Source organism: Narcine bancroftii, chromosome 2 (assembly GCF_036971445.1).
Source record: "Narcine bancroftii isolate sNarBan1 chromosome 2, sNarBan1.hap1, whole genome shotgun sequence".
Classification (NCBI taxonomy): domain Eukaryota; kingdom Metazoa; phylum Chordata; class Chondrichthyes; order Torpediniformes; family Narcinidae; genus Narcine; species Narcine bancroftii.
Window position 1 is genome coordinate 193,713,142 of NC_091470.1, and position 25,002 is coordinate 193,738,143.

The following is a 25,002-nucleotide window of genomic DNA, read 5'->3' on the forward strand; positions in this document are numbered from 1 at the left end:
GTCAGGAAAAGACTAAAGAGAGTTGTGAACTCGGCCAGCGCCATCAGTCTCCACTCCATCGAGGACATCTACAAGAGGCGGTATCTTAAGAAACCAGCCTCTATCCTCAAGGACCCACCACCACCTAGGCCATGCCCTCTTCACTCTGCTACCATCAGGAAGGAAGTCCAGGAGCCTGAGATGAGCACCCAGCACCCATCAGATTCCTGAATGGACAATGAACCACAGACGCAGCCTCACATTTTCTCTTCTCTTTTGCACTAATTTATTTACTTTTTAAATGTAATTTATAGCAATTTTTTCACCTGCAGCACTGCCGAGAAACAACAAATTTTGTGAAACGTTCAATAAATTCTAAAAGGGGCTGATTACTGGTCAGTGGGAAGCCTTGGGAATTTCTTGGTGAATAATACTACTTTCCAACTAAGCAGCTGAAAATATTATCACAGAGAATCACAAATATCAATGCAGACATTGTTAGTTGGTGTCCCTTGTCATTACAAACCCTTGCCCAAGCAAAACCTCCTTATAATATTAATCTCCAACCAGCTGCTGTCTCAATTACTTGAGAGCCAGTTGCTTCCTGTCAATACTAGCTGGATCACATTCTGCAACTGACTGGCTAGGAGGCAGCAAAACACAATGCTGGAGAAACTTGGCTAGTCAAACAGTGTACTTTATAGAGCAAAATATAACCAATGTTTAGAGCTTGAGCCCTTCATTATTTGAGCAAAATGTAGGCAGGCACCCAAACAAAATGGTGGGGAGGGTGGGGCAGGGGGAGGATCCCAGTCCCACAGATAGGTAATAGGTGGATGAGGGAGGGAGAAGGGGGAATGGAGAGGGAACAGGATGGAGAGCTGGAGGAAAGGAGACAGAGAGATTGGGTGGAACAGCATAATACCAGTGCTTGGGACCAGGATTCAAATCCGGAGCTGTCTGTAAGGAGCTTGTATGTTCTCCCTATGTTTACATGGGTTTCCTCCAGGTATTCAGGTTTCCTCCCACCCTTCAAAACATACCAGGGGTTGTAGGTTAATTGGGTCTCAAAAGGCAGCATGGACTCAGAATGGCCTGTAACAGTGTGCTGTATCTAAATTTAAAACATTAAATTAGAGGAAGAATGGGGACTGGGCTAGCAGAAACCGGAGAAGTCGATGTTAATGTTGGAGAGTAAATTGCTCCTCCAATTTACAGGTGGTTTTGGTTTGGCAGTGCAGAAGACCACGGACAGATATGTCAGCATGGGTGTGGGGTGTGGGGTGCAGAATTGAAATGGTTGGCCACCATGACAGAGCCAAGTATCTTTATCTTTGTTCTATAAAGTACACTGTTTGACGTGCCGGTTGTCAGTAGAATCAGAAATGGCAATGAGGAATCGTACAGGAGGGAGATAGATCAGCTCATTGAGTGGTGTCACACTAACAACCAAGGAGATGATTGTGGATTTCAGGAGGAAGTCATGAGGATGTGAACTAGTCCTCATCGTGGGCTCAGTAGTGGAGAGGGCCAAGAGCTTCAAATTCCTGGGTGTCAACATCTCCGAGGATCTGTCCTGGAGCCTGAATATCATAAAGAAAGTTCGCCAGCGGCTATCCTTTGGTGTTTGAGGAGATTTGGTCTGTCACCGAAGACTCACGAAAACTTCTACATGTGGGATCATGGAGAGCATTCTGGCCAGTTGCATCACTGCCTGGGACGAAGGTGCCAACACTCAGGGCAGGAATAAACTCCATAGGGTTGTTAACTCAGCCTGCGACATCACGGGCACCAGACTCCACTCCATCGTGGAGTCAGTGTCTTAAGAAAGCAGCCTCTATCCTCAAAGACCTCCACCACCCAGACTATGCCTTCTTCACTCTGCTACCATCAGGAAAGAGGTCCAGGAGCCTGAAGACAAAGCCCCCCAGAGGCACAAGGACAGCTTCTTCCCCTCCGCCATTGCACAATGACCTCCAGACCCAGCCTTACTTTGTATTTTCATGCATTATTTTTATTTTTTGTTGTACGGTGTTTTATATGAATGTTTGCCCTGTGACGCTGCCGAATTTCATGAGAATAAATTCTGATTTCTGAGTTTCTCCAGCATTGTTTGTACTTCAACCGTGGCATCTGAAGACTTTCGTGTTTGACTCCCTGCCATAAGGTGTTTGGTTTGCCCCTGCCTGCCCACCACTGGTGATGGGGAAGGGGTGAATGCAGGTGTCATGGTGAGAGGACTGGCACACGAAACTACAACTCCCAGCATGCACCCCGATCCCGAGATCACATGGCTCCGGTCGGCAGGCCTCACCGGAAGTGGGATTGGCGCAAACCAACATATTGAAAGTAAATAAACGCGAGGGATCTAGCCAGTGAAGGGCCGGCCGCACTCCGTGGACTCGGAGGGAGCGTCCCGTGAGGTAAACGCGAACTCTTCTCGCTGGGATACCGGCCGCAGTCGGTTTGTTTTCGTCCGATGTCCGTCGCGTGGAAGAAGATAGGTGTCCGCGCCCCTGCCTGTCTCCACACGGTTGCAATCGCCAATTAGTATTTTTAATTCACTCCTTTCCATACCCAACGCCCGCTTTATTACCTCTGCCCCCAGCCCTGGGATAATCTCTCTCTGAAAGTCTAAACTGACGTAACTGCAGAAGCCGATAAAAAAAAATATTTTCTTCACGGGCGCCTATCTTCCCCAGCAGCCGGCCCCGCCCACGATGCCGACGTCCATTGGCTGAGCGCGGGACACGGCGTCCCACCTGGAACGGTCGCCGCGGCGGTGCCGCCGCTCATTGGCGGAGCGCCACGTCGGTCAGCGGAAACGGGGGTCCCAGGGCGATATAAAAGGAGACGCAAGCGCAGTGTGAGGAGACAGCGAGTGCGCGTTAGTGGTGGTGAGGCTGGGCAGAGGAGCGGGGGAGGGGAAAAGAACTGTTCAGAGGGATTTCTTTTAATTTTTTTAGGGAGGCAGTCGTGTTAGTCCATTCGAACACGAGCCGCTGCTGCATAAGTTTCACAAACTTGACAGTTGAGGCTTTGAAGTTGCCATTTTTGGATTTTCCTTTTCTTTTCGGTGCTGGAGAAAAGCTGTCAAGTGGAGAGAAAAGAGAGAGAGAGACCCGAGAAACCAAAGCCGAGGAGGAGAAACGAGAGGGGTTGAATTGATTGTTCGCTGGGTGGCGGAATATGAATAATTCATTTATGCTGATGAGACGTGGCGACGTCACGGGCGACGTGGGATTCCGCTAGTGGGACGCACGGGGCGACGCAAGCCGAAGACGGAAGTTTGGGCGCTGAGGGGAGAGGAGGAAGGGGACGGGCCGCAGGGTCACGTTGGAGGGAGAGGAGGAGGAAGACGGGTCGCAGGGACGCGGGAGAGCCCGTGGCCTGCCCGCTGGGGCCATGATGATGATGAAGAAGCAGCAGCAACAGGAGGTGAAAGAGGATTCTGGAGCCCTGCTGAAGCCAGAGTACCTGTCCAAGGTGGTGGAGGTGGAGGAGGAGGAGGAAGAAGGGGAGGAGGAGCGGCCTGGAGCCGAGCTCAGCCGCCCTCGCAATGGGTTGCAGGCCCGGGGATGCAAGCGGAGGAGCAGCCTCAACTCTGGCTTCAAGCACCCAGGCTTCAAGCGGAGACGCCGTGTGGCATCTGACTGCGATCCGGTCCTGCCCAGCAACTTCCTGCTGGGGGGCAACATCTTTGACCCGCTTAACCTCAATAGCCTGCTGGATGAAGAGGTGAACCGGGCGCTGAATGCCGAAACGCCTAAGTCGTCGCCCCTGCCTTGCCGGAACCGGGACCCAGTGGAGATCCTGGTGCCACGTGACATCACTGACCCACTGAGCCTCAACCGGGACTCCGAGGTGCTCCCCTCGCCACTGAAGCTGGGTCGGAAGAGGAGGCACCGGCACTGCCACCACCCAGCAGTTGAGGACCGGGGGCAGGCAGCAGTGGCAGAGCTGCCCGCCCAGGAAGAGTCGGCAGCAGAGCCGGGCAAGCCTGAGCCCTATGAGCTCAACACTGCCATCAACTGCAGGGATGAGGTTGTGCCGCCAGTGCTGCGGGCAGCCAGGCACCGCAAGAGGCGGCGGACCTGCAGCAAGTCAGAGCCAGCCAAGGGTCCAGCAGAGGGCGATGGCGAGGGCAAGAAGGTGACGCCGGAGAAGCCGAAGGGTAAGGCAGGTCCACCAGCTGGCAAGCCGCCTCTGCACTTCTCCAGTAAACAGCGCCGCTTCCGGTATGGCAACTACACCAAGTACTATGGCTACCGCAACCCAGGCCGCGGCGAGGACCCAAGGCTTGCCGTCTTCAAGGCGGATTGGTTCAGGGGCAAGGACATCCTCGATCTGGGCTGCAACTCTGGTCACCTGACACTCAGCATCGCCAAGGAGCTGCAGCCATCACGCATTGTCGGCGTCGACATCGATGGGGGCTTGGTGCACTCAGCCCGCCAGAACATCCGCCACTTCCTGTCCCGGGACGTGCTGCCATCCCAGCCTCACACCCGCTTCCCTGTGTCACTGGCCAAGTGTAAGGGACCCATTGCAGCGCCACCTGTTGTTGTGGACCGGAGGGTACCCGAGTTTCCCCACAATGTCACCTTTGTCCAGGTAGGTGAGGGGACAGGAGGCATGTCACTGGGACCTTGTAAGGTGCCACTGAGGAGGGAGTGGAGGCACACAGCCTTGGTACGGTTGGGGGTTTGTAAAATTGGGGGGGGCACAGGTTAGGGTTCGGGGTTTATAACATCATTAGGGCCACAGACTGGAGAGGGGTCGGCGTTTATAAAATCATTAGGGCTGCAGACTAGAGAGGGCTTGGGGTTTATAAAATTATTAGGGCTGCAGACTGGAGAGGGCTTGGGGTTTATAAAATCATTAGGGCTGCAGACTGGAGAGGGCTTGGGGTTTGTAAAATCATTAGGGCTGCAGACTGGAGAGGGCTTGGGGTTTGTAAAATCATTAGGGCTGCAGACTGGAGAGGGCTTGGGGTTTATAAAGTTATTAAGGCCGCAGACTGGAGAGGGTTTGGGGTTTATAAAATCATTAGGGCCACAGACTGGAGAGGGTTTGGTCATTTGGAGTAGAGGTTGGAGTTTATAAAATTATGGTCTGGGTTGGGTTGGATATATTCCTTTATCTTTGCTCTATTATGGACATTGTTAGACCTGATGAGTTTCTTCAACATCATGCAGACTCCTGTTTTCCTCCTGTCTGCTGCAAAATCTCTTTGAGGGATCCTTACCCTGAAGAAGTTCTCCTTTGATCTCCTAACTAAGGGAGTTCTGTGGGATTCTCTCACTTTTTCCCCCCCTCCAATCTGTAATCCCCTGATGCTCTTGAGCTCTACGATCTTATACTCACCCAGACTCGCTTCCACACCTAGGTGTGGAAATGTTGATTTTTGATCTTTGCTGCATAAAATTTTGACCTACTGAGTTTTTCCAGCATTGTTTTTACTTCAACCACGATGTCTGCAGACTTTCATGTTTTACTCCTGGATAGGCTTGGGGCATTGGGGTTGAGTTTATCAAATCGTCAGTATTTTAGTGTGGGTTGGGTTGGGGAATTTGCAGTGGAGGCTTAGAAAATCATAAGTGGCATAGTTGAGGTAAATATTCAGTCTCATTTCCAAGGTAGAAGTCTAAAACTCAAAGGCATAGATTTGTGAGAGAAATGTTTAAAAAGAATCTGAGTGTGGTTGATGTATAGAACAATCTGCTCAAAGAAGCAGTGACATTTACCATGTTTAAAGTGCAGGCATGTCAGACCAGAGTAGTTAGGCACCTTGATTGGCATGAATAAGATGGGCTAAAAGGTCTGCTTCCATGGTGGCTTGGGTCAAAGGTGAGTTCCCTGCATCAGTAAACAAAAGGCCAAGGATGGTGGATAAACATGAAAAGGAAGTATTGTAGAAGTGTGGGACCAAAGCCTTGTGGAAGCCTGGGCTCAAACACAAGTTTTGTCCTTCCTGACCATCATGGATATAACATTAATATAACTCGGCTCACGTTTTGTAGGATGCACAACCTTTTCACCTTGAGGAATTTGTTGTACCCAATAGACAGTTATTCTGCCCTTCGAACCTGCTCTTCAATTTAACATGATGGTGGATTATGTAACCCTAATGTATTGCAGCTCCCTTTGTGCTCCATGGCTTAATCTAAGAGATTAGTGACACTATGTCTATTGTCTCGTGGAGAATCAAACAGATTCACCTCAGCCACACAAGGGCTGCTGCTGCTTCTCTGTTATCAGATTCCTCAGTGAACAATGATTCACAGTCTTTTTCTTTTTTGCACTATTTTTATTTTGTACGGTGGTTTATATAAATGTTTGTACTGTGCTGCAGTAAAACAACAGATTTTGTGACCTGTTCAATTCTGAGTGAAGATTTTCCCCTTTGTCCTAAGTGTCTTGCCCTATATCCTCATCTATCCTCCCCTCCAGGGGAAACATTTATACATCCAATCTATCTATCTGTCAGAATTCCTGTTCTTCCCTGGTGATAAATCCCATCTTTTGTCTTGCCATCCATTGTCTGGTGTATCTCTGCTATGTAACCTCTGTGGCAACTATATCCTTTTACATTGAGACCAAAACTCCTTTTGGGCCTTAGATGAATAAGCCATTGCTCTGTTCTTGTGGTTGAGCCTTGGTTCCCTGCACCTTGACTGAGCTTTTGACACCTGTCCAAATGGGTTTGGAGTGGTATGAAGTTTTTGATGATGCTGTGAACAGTGGCTGGGTTTTTATTGGTGGTCAAATGTACGTTGAATTTCCAGGGTCTGATTTTGTCCATGTCACTGGATGCAATTTTCTTTGATTTGTGGATTTCAATCTGCCTGGAAGGTAAGAAACCAGGGCAGTGTGCACACTTTCCAAAGGGTGGAATACTTCAATGCTGCAACTGTGTCTGCCTGTCCCGCATCGGACTTGTCAGCCACAAACGAGCCTGCAGCTGACATGGACATTTACCCCCTCCATAAATCTTCGTCTGCAAAGCCAAGCCAAAACTGTAAGACCAGTACGTTGCACTTGAAAGTCGTTTCCAAAGTTTGATCCATTGATTGTGCAGGTTTAAGGGGTGCCAGGTGGCACTAATGCCTTGCAACGTTGGGGACTGCTTCAATCCATGCCCGAAGGAAAAACTATTCCATGACTGCAAGGTTAATTAACCAATAAATGACCTTAGATTTAAGGGTAGGCAAACTGCAGCCCTTTTTTATGATTTTTTTTGTTATTTTAAAAATTGTACATTGCATTTAGTTTCAACACTAGATATCTTTGCCATTTTGAGCAACTACTAGACTGACTATTGCAATGTAACTTAGTGAAAACATTTACATCAGTTTAAAAAAAAATACATTGACTTTCAGTTTAAACTGTTCCTGTTGATTAAACATGGTGGAACCGAGAAGATGGAAAATTAGCAAAGGCTGAAAATTTCACACAGTTAATACTTTTCCACAGAAGTTGGGGAGTGCATTAGTTTGATTTGCAAGGACTCTGTTAACTTTAATAACCTATTGACACATTGCATCATTGTTATTAACGTGGACACTTGGGCACCTGAATACAGTGAACTGTATTCACTGAGAGTTGTTTATTTCCCACCCAGCTTTTTGAATGTTGTATTAAAATTAAATTTAAGAGCAGCAGATACAAAAATGCTGACTGTAACATGTGAGCACATCAATAAACTATTGTCAACAGTAAACAGTTTAGTAGTGTCGTATAGTTACTGGTTTTTTGATTTAAAATTATTTTTTTGATTGTTTTTTGGTCTAAAAACTGCCAGTCTTAACATTTGGCCCCTGATTCCTTGGATATTTTTCTGCCCACAACCAAATAAAGTTTGGCTACCTCTGCGTTAATGGCAAAAAGTATTGGGAGCTGATGGTTATGTGAGAATAAGTTTCAGGGGTAAAGGGAAATGGAAGAGGAATGAGCCAATGAAACTCCTGCCTGAGAGTGGGCATGGATTGAATGGCCTCGTATCATTGTAAGATGGTTTGCCTGGGAGCAGTTGAGCAGTGGGTGTGTGAGGAAATTGCACCGATTAAGATTTTGGAAGGTTTCAGCTTGAAGGGATAGTCTGCATTTTGATGACTCAGCAAATTTATTTATGATACAGTAAAAGTCCAAAAAATCCAGACAACAGAATTCTGGATTTCTCAAACATTTTAAATTTAGTGGGCTTTTGTGCCCATACATGTGTAAGCGCCACAGATTAGTAATGTTGCAGAAATGAAGAAATGGTTTTAAATTTAGACATACAGCTCGGTAACGGGCAATTTCATCCCATGAACCCGTGTCACTCAATTGCCTACACCCTCCGGTATGTTTCGAATGGTGGGAGGAACCAGAGCACCCGGAGGAACCCACACAGATGCGGGGAGAATGTACACAAACTCCTTACGGACCGCGTGGGATTTGAACCCTGACGTTGTAACAGCATTGCACCAACCACAAGGCCAATCATGCTGCCCATATTATTTTTTGGTACTTTATTAACTAACCTTTTTTTTTCCCACATAAAATGCAATCAAAATTGACCTGTTCACATCTTTATTCTCCTTGAATCTAAATTTTAAGAGTACTACCCAAAAATCCATACTGACCCAGTCCCCAAGCAGTCTAGATTTTAAACTTTTATGGTAGAAATGAGACCATTTGGCCCACTGAACTAAAGCCCTTTCCTATTTAATTGCTCTCTAGGTGCTTATAGGCCACAAACGTTTGGTGGTTGGCATTGTTAAAATAGCAAATGTTCTCCAGGGTTATAAATGTGTGGCAGTTGTACAGTTAGTTACTCCAGCCTCTGTACTCAACTATCCAGTCCACAGGCAGTTTAATGGGCTTGTGGTAATGCAATAGCTTTATATTGTTGTGCAATTGTTTAACATTAATACACATTCCATGTGTAGTTGTGATCCCAACTCCAGAGTGTGGAAGGTAAAACTTCCTTGCAGTTGTGTTAAGCTGTGTACAGATTTGGACCATTTTTTGGGTCTTGCTTTCCATCCTTGGTCCTTCACTCCCAGGTACCAGTGTTGTTATAGTCTTTATGGTGGCATGGTTGTCATAGCAGTTAGCGCGATGCTGTTATGGTGCCATCGACCCAGGTTCAAATCTGGCCCTGTCTGTAAGTAGTTTGCACATTCTCCCCGTGACTGTGTGGTTTCCTCCGGGTGCTCCAGTTTCCTATCACCATCCAAAATGTTCATGGTTGTAGATTAATTTGGGTGTAATTGTGTTTAAGTGGTTCCTACACACTACCTTCTGTGGAGATATCAACAGCATCTCACACTGCCGCAGCTCTGGACCTCAGTGGCCATGGCCTATAACGGACCCCTCCTGTACTTCAATGGTGCTAGCTAACATTTTTTCATACCTTGATGAAAGACTAAAGCCAAAAATGTTCGTTGTATATCTTTATGAAGATATGTGCGACCTGAGTTTTTCCAACATTGTCTTTACTTCAATCACTGTGACTACAGACTTTTGTGTTTTACTTAAATTTAAAAGAAAATCATATTTAACTGTGGAGATCTCTGATCTGGTGAATTTGCTGTTGCCCCTTGTCCCTTCTGGGTTAGAGCATTTTCTCAGATGTAGTGTGGAATAGGTGAGAAATAGAGGGATATGGGTGTTGCTGAGATGAAATATCTGTGAGCCAGTGAAGGGGGTGAATGACCACCTGCTACTTCTGTTCCTTTCATGCATAGACTCAAGGGCTAGTCAAGGGAAATGACTGAAGGTGTATTGACCAATGCAGAGGTCAATGGAGAGTCCCTTGTCTACAAGCCCTTTCCCAAGTCATTGTGGGGAAATGTTCAAGAGGTCACAGCACATTCTTCCAGGACGAGCTGGCAATGTATTTGGGGAGGATCGGGTGCAATAGGAGAGTTACTGAGCTCCAACTTCAGCAGAGAAGCACTCGTATCCAGCCGCAAGAGTGTGTTCTGCACGAACACCAACAGTCATATCAGATACACTGGAAGGGATTGTTAATCTTGGTGACGTGGGTTTAAATGGGCGGAATCTGCTTCTGCTCTGCCAGGGGTCCATTTCTGACTTGTCACATGTAGTTGGTTGTATTGTGTGCTGAGAATGCTCTGCTTGTTTTGTATTCCAATAGGGAAATTATGTATTGGAGAAGGACGAGTTGCTGGAGACTCAGAGACCGGAGTACGACGTCATCCTATGCTTGAGTCTAACTAAATGGATTCATCTCAACTGGGGCGACGATGGGCTCAAGCGAATGTTCAAACGCATCTACAGGCATCTGCGGCCAGGTGGCATTTTCATCCTTGAGCCACAGCCCTGGTCTTCTTACGGGAAGCGACGGAAACTTACGGTAAGTGCTTAATGTGGGGCTTTGTCCCTAGATGCTTTCCTCTAACAGATGTTTCAAGAAAACTATCTGGGGGAGCACTTGGCTGTTAGTTATTGTTCGCCATGGCATCCTCTGCTAGTGCCCAGTAAGTTTTTATGAACAACAGCGGCTCTTTTCACTGAATATAATGGAGACTTCTTTAAGGGAATTGATGTTAGGCGACAATTGTCAATCCCAACTTTCGCATTAAAAACAATTTATAGTACCACAAATTCACCCCAGAATACAAATTTTACATGTGGCAGTTCGTGTCCCCAAACCTGGCACATTATTTGCTGATGTTGGACTGTACTTGTGGTCTGATGTTGTAGAGGTGTTATGGCCACTAGCTGTGGCTCCACAGGGTTGCGTGAGACTGGAATATAACTGGGAAAAAGGTCCAAGCTGTCTGCCCTATCTATGCCTTGTAATCTTGTAGACCTCTTAAGTCCCTTCATCTTCCATCACTCTAAAGAGAAAGCCTTTGCTCTGTTAACTTTGTAAGGCACATTCTCCAATCCAGGCAACATCTTGGTAAATCTCTTCTGCACCTACTCCTTCCTGTAAATGAGGCAACCAGAACTGAATACAATAATCCAGGTAAAGGTTCCCTTATTGTCATGTAGTTCAACATTTAGAATGTAACGAACATGAAATTCTTTAACTTTCTTGACTATGAGGAAGATATAGTTGTCACTTTGTCAAGTGCCCCTTGCAGAGATGAGGAGTGAACTCGTGATCCCTGGTTTACAAGGCCAGTGCTCTAACCACTGAGCTATTGGAGCCCTCTGTGATCTAACCAGAGCTTTATAAAGTTGCAACAATACTCGTGACTCTTGAACCCAATCTCCTGACTAATGAAGGCCAGCACACCATAAACTGCCTAACTACCTTATCAACTGGTGTGGCAACCTTGAGATCTGTGGATTTGGACCCCAAGATGCCTCTTCTCATCCACCCTGTTAGAAATCCTTCTAGCTTTTGTTTGACCTTCCAAAGTGCGTCTCTAAACACTTATCCAGATTGAACTCCATCTGCCACTTCTCACCCAACTCTGTACCCTGTCTGTCCTGTGTAACCTATGATAACCTTATACACTATTCACAATAGCTCCAACCTTTGTGTAATCTGCTAACTTAGTGATCCATCCTTCCACTTCTTCATCCAGGTCATTTATAAAAATGACAAAAAGCACGGGCCCCTGAACAGATGCCTGCAGAACTCCACTATTCACTGATCTCCAGACAGAATGGGTTTCATCTACCACTACCCTCTGCTTTCTGCAGGCAAGCCAATTCTGAATCCTAAATAGATTTCTGAAAAGATGTTTGCTTGAACAGCAAACATAGGTACTACTTCTAAATGGATATACAGTAAAATCCCTGGTGAATGCCAGATAAGTGAATTTTCCATTTGCTTGAGGTTGCGTGGATTGGGAAACTAATGGTGAGGCACGCTGATTTTAAACTTTTTACCTATTTTCTTATGACAACCAAGAGGAGTAATGGAATTGTGGGATGATTTGTATCGTTACCATATTTTCTGTATTGGCATCTATAATAGTGAATGCTGGCTTGTGATCAAAATTAGTTTGAGGATTCCTGGGTGGAATCTGTCTACCATGCAGCAGATTAAAGCAAATTTTGTATAATATTGCACTATCTTTATTGTATGACAATAAATTGTATCTTATTTAAAAGAATTAAAAACATAGAAACATAGAAGATATGAGCAGGAGTAGGTCATTCGACCCTTCGAGCCTGCTCCGCCATTCAACGAGATCATGGCTGATCTTAAAGTTCAGTTCCCCGCCTTCTCTCTGTAACCTTTAATACCCTTATACTGAAGAAATATATCTAATTCCCTCTTAAATATATTTAATGAACATGCCTCGACTGCCTCTGTGGCAATGAATTCCACAGATTCACCACCCTCTGGGTAAAGAAATTCCTCCTCATCTCGGTCCTAAATGGTCTGCCTATTATCCTCAAACCATGGCCCCGGGTTCTGGATTTTCCCATCATTGGAAACATCCCATCTGCATCCATTCTGTCCAGTCCTGCCAGAATTTTATGTCTCTATGAGATCCCCTCTCAATCTTCTAAACTCCAGCGAGTACAATCCCAATTTGCACAATCTTTCCTCATAAGTCATTCCTGCCATTCCAGGTATCAGCCCGGTGAATCGCCTCTGCACTCCCTCCATTGCAAGAACATCCTTCCTTAGATAAGGTGACCAAAACTGCACACAATATTCCAGGTGTGGTCTCACCAAGGCCCTGTACAGCCCTGTTCCTATACTCAAACCCTCTTGATATGAAGGCCAACATACCATTTGCCTTTTTAACCGCCTGCTGTACCTGCATTCTCGCCTTCAGAGACTGGTGTACAAGTACACCAGTACCCCAAGGTCTCTCTGCACTTCCCCATCTCTTAATCTATTGCAATTCAAATAGTAATCTGCCCTCAGGTTTGTATTACCAAAGTGGATAACCTCACATTTATCCACATTGTAGTGCATTTGCCATGTATCTGCCCAGTCCCTCAATTTATCCAAATCACACTGGAGCTTCCTGACCCCCTCTTCCATGCACACAGCCCCTCCTAGCTTACTGTCATCTGCAAATTTGGAGATATTACATCCAGTCCCCTCATCCAGATCATTAATGTAAATTGTGAACAGCTGGGGTCCCAGTACAGATCCCTGTGGCACCCCACTGGTCACTGCCTGCCACTCAGAAAACGAGCCAATTTATCCCAACTCTCTGTCTTCTACCTGCCAGCCAGTTCTCAATCCACAACAATACTTTGCCCCCAATCCCATGAGCCTTGATTTTGTAAGCCAGTCGTTTATGCGGGACCTTATCGAAGGCCTTTTGGAAGTCCAGGTACACCACATCCACTGGCTCTCCCCCATCTATTTTACCTGTCACCATCTCAAAGAATTCCAATAGATTTGTCAAGCACGATCTACCTTTTGTAAATCCATGTTGACTCCGTCCGATCCCTTCTCTGCTAGTCATATGCTCAGCTATTACATCCTTAATAATGGATTCCATCATTTTGCCCACTACTGATGTAAGGCTCACCGGCCTATAATTCCCTGCTTTTTCTCTACCCCATTTTTAAATAGTAGGGTAACATTAGCTACCCTCCAATCCATGGGTACTGATCCTGAGTCTATCGAGTTCTGGAAAATAATTCTTAAAGCACCTGCTATCTGAATGGCCTCTTCCTTAAGTACCCTAGGATGTAGATTATCAGGCCCTTGGGATTTATCTGCCTTCAATCCCATCAATTTCCCCAAGACCATGTCCTTAGAGATACTGATTTCTTTTAGTTCCTCCCTTGCATTAGTCTCTGTTTCCCAACATCCTTGGGAGGTTATTTGTATCCTGTCTTGTAAAAACAGAACTAAAGTAAGAATTTAATTGGTCTGCCATTTCCTTATTCCCCATTATATATTCCCCTGATTCCGACTGCAAAGGACCTACTCTAGATTTCACCAATCTTTTCCTCTTTTCATATTTATAAAAGCTTTTACAGTCGGTTTTTATATTTGCCGCAAGCTTACTTTCGTAATTTATTTTTGCTCTCTTGATTAATCCCTTTGTCCTCCTTTGGTGCATCTTGAACTGCTCCCAGTCTTCAGTTGTGGTACTTTTTTTGGCTAATTGATATGCTCTCTCTTTGGACCTAATGCTGTCTCTAATTTCCCTTGTTATCCACGGTTGAGTCACCTTTTTTGGTGACTTTTTTGGAATTAGATTCTGATTTCTTGTCAGAGTATATGCATGATATGTACAACCCTGAGATTCCTTTTCCTGCAGGTGAGGTAGAATTACCACTTATTGGCAGTGCAAAAATGTACTTGACGCATATGTGTAAACAAATAAAAAAAAGTAAACAAACTGCAATACAGAAGAAAATTAATAAAGTGCACAAGTAAGAGTCCTTAAACGAGACCCTGATTTAGTTTGTCGTTGAGGAGTCTGATGGTGGAGGTGTAGCAGCTGATCCTGGTGGTGCAAGTCTTGTGACACTGATACCTCTTTCCTGTGGCAGCAGTGAGAATCGAGCGTGTGCTGGGAGGTGTGGATCCTTGATGATGGCTGCTGCTCTCTGATGGCAGAGTTTTCCCCATAGATGTTCTCAATGGTGAGGAGGAGTTTGCCTGTGATGTCCTGGGCTGTGTCCATTACATTTTGCAGATCTTTATGTTCAGAAGTATCGGTGTCCCCATACCAGACTGTGTTGCAGCTGGTCAGCACACTTCCCAAAACACACCTGTAGAAATTTGCCATGGTTTCCATTGTCATGCCAATCATCTGCAAACTCCTGATGAACTAGAGGCACTGACTTCATGATGCCAGTTGTGTCTCCTCTGAGATGGTGATTCCCAAGAACTTTGCTCACCCTCTCCACCTCTGATTTCCCTTAATGATTATTGGATCGTACACATCTGGTTTTCCCTTCCTGAAGTCAGAAATCAGCTCTTTCATTGTGGGGACATTGAGTGTGAGGTTGTTGGTGCACCATTCAGCCAAGTTTTCAATCTTCCTCCTGTATGTTGACTCAGGAGCAGGAAAGGGCTTTGGCAAATACTAGAGCGCATCGGATGTCCCCCAAAGTTCCTCAACATGATTATCCAACTGCACGAAAACCAACAAGGTCGGGTCAGATACAGCAATGAGCTCTCTGAACCCTTCTCCATTAACAATGGCGTGAAGCAAGGCTGTGTTCTCACACCAACCCTCTTTTCAATCTTCTTCAGCATGATGCTGAACAAAGCCATGAAAGACCCCAACAATGAAGACGCTGTTTACATCCGGTACCGCACGGATGGCAGTCTCTTCAATCTGAGGCGCCTGCAAGCTCACACCAAGACACAAGAGAAACTTGTCCGTGAACTACTCTTTGCAGACGATGCCGCTTTAGTTGCCCATTCAGAGCCAGCTCTTCAGCGCTTGACGTCCTGCTTTGCGGAAACTGCCAAAATGTTTGGCCTGGAAGTCAGCCTGAAGAAAACTGAGGTCCTCCATCAGCCAGCTCCCCACCATGATTACCAGCCCCCCCACATCTCCATCGGGCACACTAAACTCAAAACGGTCAACCAGTTTACCTATCTCGGCTGCACCATTTCATCAGATGCAAGGATCGACAATGAGATAGACAACAGACTCGCCAAGGCAAATAGCGCCTTTGGAAGACTACACAAAAGAGTCTGGAAAAACAACCAACTGAAAAACCTCACAAAGATAAGCGTATACAGAGCCGTTGTCATACCCACACTCCTGTTCGGCTCCGAATCATGGGTCCTCTACCGGCACCACCTACGGCTCCTAGAACGCTTCCACCAGCGTTGTCTCCGCTCCATCCTCAACATCCATTGGAGCGCTTACATCCCTAACGTCGAAGTACTCGAGATGGCAGAGGTCGACAGCATCGAGTCCATGCTGCTGAAGATCCAGCTGCGCTGGATGGGTCACGTCTCCAGAATGGAGGACCATCGCCTTCCCAAGATCGTGTTATATGGCGAGCTCTCCACTGGCCACCGTGACAGAGGTGCACCAAAGAAAAGGTACAAGGACTGCCTAAAGAAATCTCTTGGTGCCTGCCACATTGACCACCGCCAGTGGGCTGATAACGCCTCAAACCGTGCATCTTGGCGCCTCACAGTTTGGCGGGCAGCAACCTCCTTTGAAGAAGACCGCAGAGCCCACCTCACTGACAAAAGGCAAAGGAGGAAAAACCCAACCCCAACCAACCAATTTTCCCCTGCAACCGCTGCAATCGTGTCTGCCTGTCCCGCATCGGACTTGTCAGCCACAAACGAGCCTGCAGCTGACGTGGACTTTTTACCCCCTCCATAAATCTTCGTCCGCGAAGCCAAGCCAAAGAAATGTTGACTCAGGACCCCTTTTTATACCACCCATTATTGGCTAACTTGTAGATGTCGAACCGAGCCACATAGTTGTAGGTGTAAAGTGAGTAGAGTGGAAGGGCTAAGAACACAAACCTGAGGTACTCTTGAATTAAAATGAATTGGCAATATTTAAGCTTTTGCCTTTGCCCAGCTGTACCCAGCAAACTGAACAGTGAATCGATTTGCATTGAAGTGAAGTTGGAAACAGCTAAATGCCCAAATAGTGCAAAATATTAATGGTTTTATTTATCCCTGTAGCTTCTCAAGATCAATGTGCCATCTCCTATTGGTACAATGCCTTAATAGTTTTAAATTACTATACCTGTGATTTGTCACTGACCATGTTAGTAGTGGGTTTGAATTGCATCCTGGCATATAACCAGAATCCGGTTTAATGTCATGAACATGTTGCAAAATTTGTTGTTTTGCATTACAGGTGCAACAATTGCTATAAATTTCCATAAATGCACTTGAAAAATAAATCAGTGCAAACAAAGAGGAAATAAGTGAGGTTCATTGTCCATTGGGTGTTAGAATTTTCCCCACAAGTAGATTTTAGTGGGAAGATCAACAGGTGATCACCTCATGGTTTGAGGCTAAAAGTATATTTAATCTCCATATTAGAAATGTGCAGAATTTGAGAAGTGTTAAAGCACTAATGTGCACTGTATTTTGATTTGTGCAGTCATTTCTGACTTGAGGGCTGTTTCCATGTGTGGCGCCCACTATCAAGTATGTTTCCAGATCAGATGTAATAGGCTTGGATGGAGAAGTTAGTTGTTTCCCTTGGTTCTTGTATAACAACAATTCTGTGTGGATTTGCTTCTTGGAAAGTGGCTCGTTTGGCTGATGCAAGTCTCCTCATAGCCCAGAATCTGCTTAGTTGAATTGTTTTTTTTAATTGCTATATTGCATTGTCCCTTAGTCTTTTAAATTTCTAAAATTGTTCTTTAGACATGCTGTATGGTAACAGGCCCTTCTGGCTTACGAGCCTGTGCTGCCCAATTACATTTGTTTGACTTACAATCCTAGTACAGTGGGAGGAAGTCAGGACCCCCAGAGGAAATCCATGCAGACATGGGGAGAATGTACAAACTCCTCATAGACAGTTCTGGATTAGAACCCAGGTTGCTGACACTGTAACAGCATTGTGCTGACTGTGCTGCTTGTCTTGTGTTATCCTGCCAAGTTCCAGCTACTTGTGGCTAATTTAAAATCTGTTCTTCCACAGGAGACAATCTACAGGAACTACTATAAGATCATCTTCAAGCCAGATCAGTTTACGTCTTATCTTTTGTCCCCAGAAGTTGGATTCTCCAGTTATGAGCTGGTGGGAACACCTCAATGCACATCTAAAGGTAAGGGATGGGTTTGAAAGCAGAGGCAGAACACATTCTGTTATATTCCTGTTTTGTTGCCTGCTCAGCAGGTAAGGTTTGAGGTGGAGTGGGCACACGGTGCAAAAGCGCAGGTCGTGGCCTCTAACATTCAATCATATTTTACAAAATTGAAAATTTAGACTTGGGTGGGGGGGTGATGAGAGGGAGGGAGGTTCCTCTCAGTACATGATGCCTAGTGGGGTGCAGAATGTAGACCAAGTCGAGCTTCAGATACATCAGAGAAGTGAGGCTTGGAAGTTGTGTACAAGCCTCCAGTAATTGGCAAAACTGTTTGAGATGGTTGGATGTTGAAGTTGGTACCTGCAAAGGTGACATCAAATGGGCGAAAGATGATCTTCACCTGAATCTCTTGTGATTTTCCCCCCACTAGGCTATGGTGTGGCTGTGCAAGGCCTTATGAAGGTATGCGTTATAGTATATGGATTTTGGTATGTTCTGCTTGGCAATGGCGTACACTTGTTTTCTGCCAATTGGAAACTGGAAACCATATTACAAACTGATGGCTGAGTATCAAGGGGGAGCTGAACATTTAAATCCTTCAATGCTTTGTATATTGGTGTCCTACAGCATAACTTGTAAGTTGCCAAAAATTGGGAGTTAGCAACTTAAACCAATTCAGAGATTTGTGTAATAGACAGACCAGTCTATGATGCGGCGACATGGAGATGGCATTCCGGGGCAGATGTCTCTCTACAATATTTGTGAACATAACTTGCTATGGGGAAATCAGAACATGAGCTCTGGATTTCTAAGCTACTTAATAAATAGTGGTTAGCGCAACACTTACAGAAACCAGGATTCAAGTCCCGTGCTGGTCTGTAAGGAGTTTGTATGTTTGCGTGGGTTTTCTCCCAGGACACTGGTTTCCTCTCAGGTTAATTTGGGTGTAATTGGACGGCACAGGTTTGTGGCCAGAATCCGCTTCTACCATGCTGTAAATAAATTTTTTAAAAAGTAATAGATTTGGATTTTTATAAATTAGGAGACGGGAGCACTGACAACATTGAATTGAAGGGATATGGAGCACGTTGCCCACCTTTCACCATGAGTTGACATTCAGAATGCTTCACAACCAACCAATCCCTTCTCCTTCTCTGAAATTGTATCTGGGAAGCTTAGTGAAGTTTAAAAAAATTTTTTTTAAAAAAAGCAATCAGATAAAGGAATGAAATCTGTGGTAGATGTTTGGTATATGGTACTGACAAAATCTACAATAATTTATGGTTTGGGTATTTTGTTGATAAACTAATATTTTTGGTATCATCTCAGAAATGGTTTTCTCATTCATTCAATGTTTACTGTCTGTCTAAAATCCAACACCACTGATTTTTTTTTTTTAAATTTTGCCAGGGTTCCAGCGTCCCGTTTACCTCTTTCACAAGAATCGTCAACCCAGTGCAAGCTAAGACTTCCAAAGCCAGTTTCTGGCTGCTAATTGTTTCTTTCATTTGTCGATGGCTCTTTCCTGGTCATCTCTCCAAAGCCAATGGAAGACTACACGGGGGGATGTGTGAAGTCCATCATGAGCGCTGCCTTTTGGTTGTTTTAATGCTGTTATTTCAGTCTGCTTCATAAAAGGCTCGTGAATATTTTTTAAAAAGCATTTAGGGTTAAGCTGCACTTGCTGGGTTGAGGCACCTCTTGGGCAGATGAAGGCATAAAATGTTTGAAAAGGTTTTGCATTGAAAATAATGGCCTTTGTCAATTCCCTATTGTTTGAATAGGCGATCAACCCAAGATGCAGGAGAAAGGAACAGACTAAATTTAAAGTTGTTACAAACAAAACAATGAATAATCTTTCCTGTGGGCATAATTGTTTTCCATATGGCCAAAAGAAAATTGCCACCCCCCCCTAAATCCTGTCCCACTGGAGGGTGTGAACTGGAAACCAGTGGCATTATCTATCTGACAGTTTACAAGCATAGTTGACCATGTAGTGTTTTTTGGGTTGATATGTTACCTTTTTTTATAACCTTGGTGCTTTCACATCTAGTGAAATGTATTTTGAGACATCCTATTGGAATCTGAATGTTAACCTTCATTTTTGTTAACTACAACCTAATGGAAAATCTCCATGGGTAAAATTTACTGAATACTCCATGACTTCAAGCTGATTCCACCAGAAGTGCACCAGGTACACTTTTTGTAATTCCAAAAAAGATTTTAAAAGATTAAATTCTAGTTCCTTTCTCATCCCCATCTTGGTACCAAATTTCCATCTACTGAACATGCAGATTCTTCACTTGTGGGAAGAGAGGTGAGTGGCAGACCCTGTGCGGTTTTTTTCTCTCCCACCACACGTTTAACTCCTCTGGTACACATTTGGCAGTTTTGGTAAAGCTTCCTGTACATGTGCATCTTGTGGAAAGTGATTGGGTTAAAAGTTCCAAATTAGTCAACACAATAAACGCACAGCCTTGCTATTCGTCTCATCCACAGCCAGACATGTTGCCATAAACAGTTCTAGTGACATTGAATATTAATACCTTAATTTTGGATAGTCTTGCCTTGGGATGGGGCAGAGGTGAATGAAATTAAGGATGTGCAGCAGAAATTGGGATCAATGTACTGATTTAATTAGTTGAGATTAATTGTTCAACCTGTTTGCAAATGGTTACCAGGGGAGTTTTATTGCTTCAGAGAAACCATTCTCTTGCCCATCTTGTGTAACCTGGTCTTAATGGTGTGGTGATGCAGGATAAATGCACATTAATGCTGGTTTCTACCCTGTAGAAGACCAAGTTGGACAAGAGGGAGCTTCTAGTGATGATCCTTCATTTGCTATGCACTGTAAATAATTGCAGTACAGTATGGAAATGCTGTTTTGAAGGTATGGGGGGGGGGGGGGGTCCTTAAAACCTCCATGGGCCATTCATTACTTTTGGCATGAGTAACATTCAGTTCTTCACCCTCCTATGCTCCTGATCGACAGGTCTGCTGGTGAGAGGGAACCCAGGTGCTTCCACTGTAAGGTGGAATTCTTTTGCATTGGAAGCAGTGAGCTCATGGCCTTGCCAGTGTTTAGACTCCTGGATCCTAGGAGAGTTGACTATCTATTGTTTTTCTCCCCTTTGGTAGACCAGTACAAGTACAAACCAGGGCTAAATGTCTCGTTACCCTGGGGCACTGCTTGGTTTCCAGATCTAATGACAAAATCCATCTGCTCAGCAACCTTCAGGGCTTACCATGGTCTATTCTTCCACCTCCTTCCAGTTTGAAGGATCAGTGTTAATATAGGAATGTTCTCGAGCAAAAATGATTTGCTAACCACCTGACTGGATGTCAGTGTTGAGGGAACCTGTAGCAAAAGGACACTTCCTCTCATCTCCATTTGGGAGGCATTTCTGTGGTTTGTCCCGGTCACTGTCCATTGCTTTGTGAGGCAACCAATTCCAAATGGAGATTTTTTAAAATGAGTCCAAAGTTTGGGTTGAGACTTCTGGCTTGTGCATTAAGGTGTTTTGGGAAAGTGGATGGTTTTATATGCTGTTTCTTTTCGTTACTGATCTTCATTCTTTACCATAATAAACAGATTTAAACTCTGGAAACTTAATTCAGCAGCACAATTATCTTAATTTAAAAACAAATCTATCTAATTAGAATGATCACACGTCCTAAATTTTGACTAAAGCCCATTTTTTGACTTTCTGTTCTAAGCCATATTTTCTACTAGTTTTAACGCTCAGGTGGTCTTGACTTGACAGCTACAATATCTTCTGATTGGTTTCATCTTTCAAACCTTGTTCCATGAACAAAGACAATGGTGCTTCTGAAGAGCTGTGGCTGCCTTAAGACCCAGGTCACAGCATTAGCGAGGTAAATCGATCAATTAATGTGGACTATGCCTCTAGGTTAATTGTACTGGTCTATTGGGTACATTAAGCCATGGCTTCTAAAGAGGTGCTTTTTCCAGCTCAAGAGAGTTTCTTCAATATGATAAATTGTATCTTTGACAAATGGTTCACTGCAGCTTCCAAATGGGGAGGGATGGCAACTGTACATGTCTGCATTATGTGGGGTGGGGGGGGGGGGGGGGTGGGTGGTAAAGTGCAAATAAACTTGAGATTCTAGATTTTTAAGAAAAAGTAAAAATGTTGTCTTTGATTTAAAAAAAAAAGGTTTCAGGAAAAGTCATTTGTGAATTTTTGTATAAAAATGCTGCAAAAATCCAATGTCAAACATGCATCAAGTGTCATTACAATAAAGGAAGAGTGTTAAACAAGCTCGTGGTCACTTGATTCATTTTGTTTTCTTGCTGACCTTTAAGTGGTAAAAGAAAACATGGTTTATGTCCTTCTGCTAATGCAGTCCTGTTACAGAAAGGACAGACAAGTGGCAGGTGGGGTTTGAGCGAGGACCTGAATTTTGCCAAAAGGATCGTGAGCTACAAACTTGATGGCAGTGTTTGAGGAAGAGAAACCAGCATGTCAGCGCCTTAAATTGGGACATTTAATAAAACATGTGGGATCTTGGTGTAGTTGGGCTGTTGTCGAGCCTTCAGGAGTTGTAGGGAATGAGTAACAGGTTAGGACTTTATGCCTTTGAGCATGAAAGAATGAGGGGAGATTTGATAGAGGTTTACAAAATTGAGGGGGATAGATAGATTAAATGAGAGTCAGCTCTTTCCACTTAGATTAGGAGAGAAATACAGGAGGACATGGATTTAGGGTGAAAGGTGAAACTTCACAGTGGTGGAAGTCTGGAATGAGCTGCCATGTGACGTAAATGTGGGCTCAAATTGTAAGAATAAATTGGATAGATAAATTGATGGGAAAGGTTTGGAGGGTTATGGATTTGGCGCAGGTCAGTGGGACGAGCAGAATGAGGTTTCAGCACAGACTAGAAGGGCCAGATGGCTTATTTTCTGTGCTGTAGTGTTCTTTGAAATCTTGGAAAACTCAGTGGATCACAACTTGATCGTATCCCATTTTCATCAGTTAAGATATTCCTGGAGTAGATGGAGAGGTTTGCTAGAGTGGTTTCAGAATTGATTATTGGAGCAAGAGAGGTTGAGGAGCAGTTTGCTAGTTGTATGTGATGAGGGAAGCAAAAAGTAGTGCCCATTAATTTTGGGTAAGAGGTAGATGACTTCCAAGTGAAAATTGGACACTGCGCAAATGTTCATTAAAGGACGTTCATGCATGGATAGCATTTTGAAGATTTATTGGACTAATGGCTGGATTGTGTGGTTAATGTTAGCAATGAGCAGTTAGAGAAGAGTTCTGACCAATGAGACTTCCCATTGTAGGTAACTAAGTTGTAGGTTTGATTCCCATCCAGGACATTGTCCAAGTTAGTGTAGAGGAATGAAAATTAGCTGTACCAAAGGGTATAGGGGCTAATGAAGTTTGACGGGAATTGCTGTTCAATGCAGGATTGATGTGACTTGGTCGAGGTTAGGATATTGGTTGTACTGTTCTAGGGTGAAGTGACCCAGGTTTGACTCTAGTGCTGACTGGGTTTTCTCTGGGTCTCTCATTGTTCAGGATTGTGGGTGTAATACGGCAGCGTGAGTGCCAATGGCTGGATTTGACTTCTCCCATGTTGTATTTGTAAATATTTTAGTCTAAAAATCAAAACTGCATGTGAGGTCAGGCCATTAAGTTTACTGAAGTTGGGGAAAGCTCATTGGCACTGTCAAAATTTTATTTCTTTGGAAGCCTTTGCCCTGCTTCCATAATGACACAACAGCTGCTCAAGATGATGCTGAATCCTGTTGGTAAATGCCAGCAAATCTGGGACTTGTTTGCTTGCACATTCCTCCCTCTAATGTTCTTAACAGTAAATGATCTTGATGCTGAATCAAGATGCACAAGCAGATAATTTCAATTTGCTTTTGGGAAGGCAAGTTTGTAGTTGGAGCAGTGTATTTAGCCAGTTGAATTGTTCATAGTTGTAGAGTTAGGGATGAAACACTGCCAATACAAGTATTGGGTGTCGTGTCACAGCTCTACAAGACATGAGACTGCATCTGGAATAATGGCACCACAAACTACAGGAAGGATGAGATGAAGTGAGAGGGTACAGAAAAGATTCAGAAGGATGTTGCTTGGATAGTGGGAATCTCCCAGTGGTGCCCCATTCCCTTGCTGTCAGGTCTGTCTGTGGTCTCGTGCACTGTCAGACTGGGGCCTCCTACAAATTGGAGGGGACATCCTCCAACTGGAAGGCATTACCAGTGACTTCTTTGGCTTTTTTAGAACCCACCTCTCCTTCCCCAGCTCTGTCTCTCCCTTTCCCTACTCCTTTTTCACCAACATGATAAATTCTTACCTGGTCCCTTGTATCCCATTAACACCTTTTGTTGGTCTGGACTCTTCCCCCAACCAGCACTGTTTAAATTCTGAGATTTCAGCAATATATCTTTCCTTTTTATGGATGCTGAAAAGACTGGCTGAGTTCCTTTGGCATTTCAGTGCTTGGAATGGAGGGTGAGAGGAGAAAGTGGAGAGGTTTGGATAATTTCCCCAGAAAGAAGGGGGTTAAGTGGTGACGTATATATAAAATCAGTAGTGTTTTTAAGACCACTGTCAGAAAAATTTAACATAATTACTCACCTTTTAGTGAATCTTTATGTTAATCAATATTGGTTTTAATTGTCATTATTTGACATTTTAATTCCAGAATTTGTATTTGAATGTTTTACTATTTGCTGTTAATGGATTTGAACCCAGGATGTTTCTCTGGGTATCTATATAATTAATCGAGTGGTAATAATGTTGCGTGGATAGTGGGGATCTCCCAGTGGTGCCCCATTCCCTTAAATTCCTATGTGCGTTAGTCCTGGTGCTTGTACATGGAGCAATGTGGCCTGAGTCAAATTCATGAGGTGAATTTTGTGGTGCGATTTAGACTGCAGGTTTCTCCTGAAAAGTGATAGGGATTTATCTCCTGCAAGATAAATCGCGGTGCAGGAATTGACTTAAAATTCCTGCACTTTTCTCTTTAGACTGCCTGTGTAATGCCAAATTTAGTTGATTGTGCAGTTCAGTTACATGCCTGCAAACTAAAAACAAATCAATGTGGACGGTTCCCCAGAAGGATGGGGGTGGAGAGGTTTATAAAATCCGTGTGGACACTTCCCCAGAGGATGGGGGTTGAGAGGTTTATAAAATCAGTGTGGATGCTTCCCCAGAAGGATGGGGTAGAGAGGTTTATAAAATCCGTGCGGACACTTCCCTAGAGGATGGGGGTTGAGAGGTTTATAAAATCAGTATGGACGCTTCCCGAGAAGGATGGGGGTAGAGAGGTTTATAAAATCAGTGTGGACACTTCCCCAGAAGGAAGAGGGTTGAGAGGTTTATAAAATCAGTGTGG

The 25,002-nt window shown here is 44.4% G+C and overlaps 1 protein-coding gene across 1 annotated transcript; it reads left to right on the plus strand.

The window, feature by feature from the left end:
- Positions 1-2,882: 2,882 nt before the first annotated feature.
- On the plus strand, positions 2,883-21,699 carry LOC138754871 (7SK snRNA methylphosphate capping enzyme-like). The gene is given in 6 exon segments (XM_069919795.1): positions 2,883-4,590; positions 10,124-10,342; positions 17,517-17,643; positions 18,056-18,087; positions 19,036-19,118; positions 19,120-21,699. Coding segments are annotated over 6 exon segments (1,782 nt in total). The 5' UTR covers positions 2,883-3,384; the 3' UTR covers positions 19,235-21,699.
- The last annotated feature ends 3,303 nt before the right edge of the window (positions 21,700-25,002 follow it).